The 6,403-nt window shown below is 37.2% G+C and overlaps 2 protein-coding genes across 2 annotated transcripts in view; one reads left to right on the top strand and one right to left on the bottom strand.

The window, feature by feature from the left end:
* Positions 1 to 648, bottom strand: part of LOC107590721 (phosphomannomutase 2-like) — a 6,924-nt gene extending 6,276 nt beyond the window's left edge. The window contains exon 1 of the mRNA XM_016279633.1: positions 569 to 648. The gene's annotated coding sequence lies outside the window, so the exon portion shown is untranslated. The remainder of the gene's footprint in view (positions 1 to 568) is intronic.
* A 201-nt stretch (positions 649 to 849) lies between these two features.
* LOC107590744 (mitotic spindle assembly checkpoint protein MAD1-like) overlaps positions 850 to 6,403 on the top strand; it is a 102,739-nt gene continuing 97,185 nt past the window's right edge. Inside the window, exons 1-8 of the mRNA XM_016279651.1 lie at positions 850 to 932; positions 1,819 to 1,987; positions 2,941 to 3,081; positions 3,344 to 3,523; positions 4,567 to 4,691; positions 4,786 to 4,867; positions 5,357 to 5,487; positions 5,583 to 5,697. Coding sequence (XP_016135137.1) covers positions 1,844 to 1,987; positions 2,941 to 3,081; positions 3,344 to 3,523; positions 4,567 to 4,691; positions 4,786 to 4,867; positions 5,357 to 5,487; positions 5,583 to 5,697 — 918 coding nt within the window. The 5' untranslated portion in view covers positions 850 to 932; positions 1,819 to 1,843. The remainder of the gene's footprint in view (positions 933 to 1,818; positions 1,988 to 2,940; positions 3,082 to 3,343; positions 3,524 to 4,566; positions 4,692 to 4,785; positions 4,868 to 5,356; positions 5,488 to 5,582; positions 5,698 to 6,403) is intronic.

Here is a 6,403-nt window from a genome sequence, read left to right as displayed (position 1 = left end):
ACGATGTGATACGAGATTTGAAAAGGGAGAAAAAAAAAGTTCAGCAAAAGACGGGATCGAACCCGGGTCGATCGTGTCAAAAAGCCAATGACACATGTTTATCCATCTGCGGCACTGGAGCTGATGATTTACAGTCACTTTTAACTAAATGTAAATAGACACCCCACATTTTTTATTCCAGAGTAAGGGCAATTCATACAATACATTTAAACTGAGCTACTTTAATACAATCTCCAAACTTTCTACCACGACTCTGCTGTTCTTTGGCTGGTTCTTCCTGTATACGTTGATTGACAGATGTCTCGTCCAGTCAGTGGTGAGTAATCCCAAACCAATGGCGCTGTCTCAAACTATACCTACCTTTTCCGGTTTGTCTGATTTGTCCTTGTGCTTTCTGACTTGTTATTTTGTTTTCGAATTTGTCATTGTGTTTTCTGACTTGTTATAATGTTTTCTGAATTGTTGTTGTACTTTCTGAATTGTTATTTTGTTTTTTAGACTTGCATTTGCGTTTGTAATTTGTTATTTTGTTTTCAGAATTGTGATTTGCTTTGCACTTCTCGGTCACCGTATGAGCTGCGCGTCAGCGTGAACGACCTCCGCGTGCTCATGAACCAGCAGCAACCGGAAAAAACAACCACACTAGGGGCTTGTGTGTTACTGCTTTTATGCAACAATTCAATAAACGAGAAGAATAAGTTGGATTTTCCAGCATCGACGTACATAATAGTTTTAGCGCGTGTTATTGAGAATTGTATATAGAATGACTTAATCTATTCCGCTCGCCCACACAGGGGGCGCTGTTGTGTTGTTGAGCGAGTCAGCTCTCATTTCCTCACATATACGAAGTAGCGGCATCTCAACCAACGAAACAAAACTGCTGCAAGTTCAAACTAGAGCAAGCGCATAGAGAGACGGCTGTGAATAGTGAGGTACGTACTTTCTATTTCATATATTTATTAATTCTAAAGAAAGACACGCATGTTAGTGCGTTCTAGTATGTGAAAAAAATGTTTTATTGACGAATATTAGCGAGGTAAAGTTAGCTGAACGCTTGCTAATTAAACACACTGAACTGTTAGCTTGTGTGGTTTAACTTCAAATAGCGTCTCTGTTAATGTTTCCCTCATGATTAAGTATTTTAAAGTAGTTTTATTTCGTTATTTCATCTGTGTTAAGGAGTTATTGAGTCGGAAAAGTTAATACCTTGTGTTGGACCATGTACGATGAGAATACGACAGTAACGTTACTCTCTGAGAGACATTCTAGTGTACTTCTACCGTTTAAATGTCATGATATATGAATAAGGTAGACCTTTAGTACCATGGTATGTAGCAAAGTACTATAGTATCGTCCTCTGATACCATCAGGGAAAATATTTCCTCGCTCAGTAAGTGTGTGTCAAGTGAGCAAGTGTCATCTTTTAAAACACCAGACCGCTACGATATGATTTAATAGATGCTTTTTAATTAACTTTTAACAAAATATGAATTATTGAGATTCTTATGTTCTGTTCAACAATGGGAACATACTAGAGAAGGCTATATTTCCGTTTTTTTAAATAAAGAGACATTATTTGAAAATATTATTTTTTTAATATTATTTTTGAAGAAGTTGATAATTGAAATGCACCTTATTATTCACCATAAACTTTCAGGTGTACTTGTATTTATTGGTTAATAGCATCCTAAAGAGGTACAGCATGCATCCTTACCATGTATTAGTATTGTTTAATTTTTGGTAGGTTTCTTGAGGTATTAGAGGTTTATGGATGGCTTTTTACACTTTAATACATTTAAATTTTTCCTAACTCAGCAGAGAAGGCTGTCAAGACATTGTCAATATGGACGACATGGAGGACACCACAATCTTCTCAACGCTAAAATCTTTCAAGAGTTTGATATCGGGTCCAGATCACTCTTTGCTGGAGACTGAGCCAGCCTATGGAAGAAGTGACCTTCAGAAGCTCTATACTAAAAGAGTGGAGGCAAGTCACAGACTCCTTTCATATTTTAGCCCTCATTTTTATTGAAATTTCAACTCAGTGGTCTCATAAAATGCAGTATGTCTCTTAAAAGAGTAGTTCACCCAAAAATGAACATTTGCTGAAAATGTACACACTCTCAGGCCATCCAAGATGAAGATGAGTGTGTTTCTTCATCAAAACGGATTTGGAGAAATTTAGCATCACGTCACTTGCTCACCAATGGATCCTCTGCAGTGAATGGGTGCCGTCAGAATGAGAGTCCAAACAGCTGATAAAAACATCACAATAATCTACATGACTCCAGTCCATCAATTAATGTCAATTATTTTAACATCAATTAAAATCAATGAAGTGAAAATTAAGCTGAAATTTAAGTAATTAAAACAATTTTAAATTCAAATCTTTGCCTCTGGCTAAAATAATATTCCTTTCTCGAGTAGAGTGCAAAAGTTGTCTTGTCTGAATCTTTCACAGACCAACTACCGTTCGCAAGCAAAAACAGTTCTAAACAAATATGTTGGTGGATTTTGATGTGAGAGTACAAAAGTCTCTTACTTAAGGAACCGTTATTATGGATTACGTAGTCATATTTTACCCAGAAGCAACGGTTTAAAGTTAAAATGCCTTTAATGATGGATTTGTTTCTTCCAAACGCACATCTTTCGCTTCACAAGACATTAATTGATGGACTGGAGTCGTGTGGATTACTTCTGGATTATTGTGATGTTTTTATCAGCTGTTTGGACTCTCATTCTCGGCATTCATTCACTGCAGAGGATCCACTGGTGAACAAGTGATTTCTCCAAATCTGTTCCAAGGAAGAAACTCATCTACATCTTGAAAAGCCTGAGGGTGAGTGAATTTTTAGCAAATTTTCCTTTCTGGGTGTGAACTATTCCTTTAATATAATGTGTGGAGCAGATTACTGAATTTTTTGTTGTTGTGTGTGGTAGTTAGAGGAGGCTGCAGAGCGTGTCCGTTCTCACACTAGCCTGTTGCAGCTCACTCAAGAAAAACAACAGATGGAGCTTAGTCACAAACGGGCACGTATAGAGCTGGAGAAAGAGGCGCACAGCAGCTCCAGAGACTTACAGGTGAGTGATAGTTGGCATATTCCTGAAAATCATCTGTTCTGCTGCAGTATTTTCTTTTACTGTTCCCTTACTCCCATTTTCTAAACCTATTCCTCAATATAAAAAAAAATTGCAACCTAAAACAGAGTGTAAAAACACTGTAGACAAAATCCATTAGGATGTGATTTGGTGCGTTCAAGGCTAGACTATCCAGTCTTTGCTGTGAAAAACCTAATTTGACCTGTGTTTGTGTGTGTATGTGTCTGTCTGATTACATTTACAGAGGGAAATTGACCGTAACAGGGAGTTACTGTTGAAGATCAGACGTCTGGAAGAAAGAGAAGAGAAAGCAAATCAAGCTCTTAATGAACAAATGGAAAACAACAAGGCTTTAAAGCGTAACCTTGAGGAACTCCACAAGAAAGCAAATGTAAAAGACAGCAAACTTACTGAAGCAGACCAGGTGTGTGTGTGTTCATGTATCTTTTGTATTAGTATTTGTAGAGAGAGAAAAATGCAATAATGAAATGGTTTGATGAACTATTCAAATATTATTTCCTATTGAAACATAAGATTAGAGTGAAATATCAATGGTTGTAACTGTTTTTGTAATAGCCAATAGCTGCTAGGTTACCTTACAGCCTGCCAAAATTGTGGTTTGCTGCTTACTAGTGCAATTCTTGTCAGCATTTTATTAACAACAAAACTGGCAGGTGTCTCTGGAATAATAATTAAATAATTTTTTTTGAGAAGGACAATGCAAAATAACTTAATTGTTAAAGTTTCATGCAACTGATGCCCTGCATGTCGACTTCTGTGTGACTGAATGTCAAGATATGTGAATGTAAATAACTAAATACATGCAAGCAAGCATATATACATTAAACATCCAAAGTTTGGGGTTGATAAGAATTTTTGTAATTTTTTTTGAAAGAAGTCTCTTATGCCCCAAAGGTGCATTTATTTGATCAGAAATACAGTAAAACAATAATAATGTTAAATATTATTACAACATATGTTTTCTATTTTAATTTTAAAATTTATTTTAAAAATTTAATATATTCCTGTCATGGCAAAGATAATTTTTTTCAGTTTCAGAGCTTTTCATTACTCCAATCTTTCCGTCATCGTCTTATTATTGGTAATGTTGAAAACGGATGTACTGCTTAATTTATTTGTGGATTTTTTCCCCAGGATCCTTTGCATAATAGAAAGTTCAAAAGAAAAGCATTTATTTAGAATAGAAAACATATGTAACATTACAAATATTTTAACAGTCTCATTTAATTAAGTAAATGTGACCTTGCTGAATAAAAGTATTCATTTCTTTCAACGACAAAAAAAATTAGTACTAAGCCTGAACGTCTGAACAGTAGTGTACATACACAAAAAATAAAATGACTGTTCGCAAATCTAGTTTTGTTTAAATTTTAAAAAATATATATATTTTTCTGTTAATACAGTTTGGATTCCAGTTGTTTAATTGAAGTATTTTGTTTGTTGTAGATGATCAGTGAGTTGAAAGATGAGACACGAAGGCTCAATCAAAAGATCCAGATTCAGGAGTCCAAATTCTCAACCCAGAACCTGGAGATTCAGGCCTTGCAGGAACAACTGGATGTACAGCGCAAGTATGAACTCCCATGTACACAAACACACACAGTTTTTCTCATACTCTCTCTTAAATACAGATGTACTGTGTTGTTTTTCATCTGATGCTAACAGGAAGTACCAGGATGTCAGTCAGAGGTACCAGAATCTGCAGTCATCTCATTCCATCAGCACAGAGAGTGAACTCAAGATGAAGGTATTTCTGTTTGTCTTATTCTTGAATTTCTATGATGTTTGGAGCACCGAGGGATAGGGCTGTGCAGTTAATCACATGCGATTGTCATGCGCATCTCGTCAGTAATCGGGTTCCGTGATTGGTAGTAAATCGCCATCACCTGCTTTCAGATTGAGCGACATTTAATACACAGAGCCGTAGTTCACTAAGAAGCTAGGCGATATCTTGTTCATAATCGAATGCGATTCATCTGCGATTATGAACGTGATATTGCCTAATTGTCAGTGAACTACAGCTCTGTGTAGTGAATGCCGCTCAATCTGAAAGCAGGTGATGGAGATTTACTACTAATCATGGGACCGGCTTTACTGACGAGATGCGCATGACAGTCGCTTGCGATTAATTGCACAGCCCTACCGAGGGATGTCAGAAGCAGTTAAATACATTTGCACCATGAAATTGCCTTTTATTTGTGTCCCACTCACTCTTATGGGTGCTATCCTTCTGCAGGAGTTGGAGAGGCGTTTGGCTCTTCAGGAGCAAGACTCTGTGATTGTGAAGAACATGAAATCTGAAATGGTCAGGCTGCCTGAACTGGAGCGGGAAATTAAACGTCTGCGGGAGGAAAACTGTTTCTTACGGTATCAACATTCTCATCATCAAACTTTTTCTGTGATTGATGCATACATAAATCATTATAGTACTACTTTCAATTATCTCTCAATTTCCATCTCAGAGAGACAAAAGAGAACAACAGTCTGCTGAAAGAAGAGACTGAGGGGTTGAGGAAGAAGTTGGAGAGAGTGGAGAGAGTGATGGAGGAGAAACTCAAAGCGGAGTTGGAGAAAGAGGTATACAGTTACGCACATGCAGAGGACAGTTTGACATTAAGCGTTTAAAGGGGTCATATGATGCGATTTAAAATTTTCCTTTCTCTTTGGAGTGTTACAAGCTCTTGGTGCATAAAGAAGATCTGTAAAGTTGCAAAGACTAAAGTCTCAAATCCAAAGAGATATTCTTCATAAAAGTTAAGAGTCAACCACGCCTACCTAAAACGGCTCGTTCTAACTCGCCCCATCATGTCTACGTCACTATGTGGAAATATTAGCATAATGCAGCCCTAATGTGCACGCAAAGAAAGAAGGCGTGGTTTCAGGAACAACAGTAGTGTTGATGCAGCCATGTCAGGGAGACACTGTGCATTTCAGTGCGAAAGCAAAAACACTTTATTTGGCCTTCCGGAAGTAGATGCAATTAGGAATCATTGGTTAAGATTTATTTACAACAGAACAGCACAACCCAGATGTTCGAATTTGTGCAATGCATTTTATGGACGACAGTTTTTTTTTAACCTAGAAGAGTACAAGGCTGGCTGTGCACAAAAACTATTTCCCCCCCAAAAAAAGGGTAAATTCCGACTTTGCTATGACAATCTGGCGCTTCTGAATCAGTGACTGTAAGTATGTTTTGTTATTAGTTTAAGTATTTGCTATTGACTGTTCAAATGCGGAGTTTTGCACAGCGCAGAGTAACGCGTCGTGTGTGTGTGTGTGTGTG

Source organism: Sinocyclocheilus grahami, unplaced genomic scaffold, assembly GCF_001515645.1.
Source record: "Sinocyclocheilus grahami isolate Dianchi unplaced genomic scaffold, SAMN03320097.WGS_v1.1 scaffold132.1, whole genome shotgun sequence".
Lineage (NCBI taxonomy): Eukaryota > Metazoa > Chordata > Actinopteri > Cypriniformes > Cyprinidae > Sinocyclocheilus > Sinocyclocheilus grahami.
The sequence above is the reverse complement of the archived record's forward strand: the minus strand, read 5'-3'. Positions and strand labels throughout refer to the sequence as shown.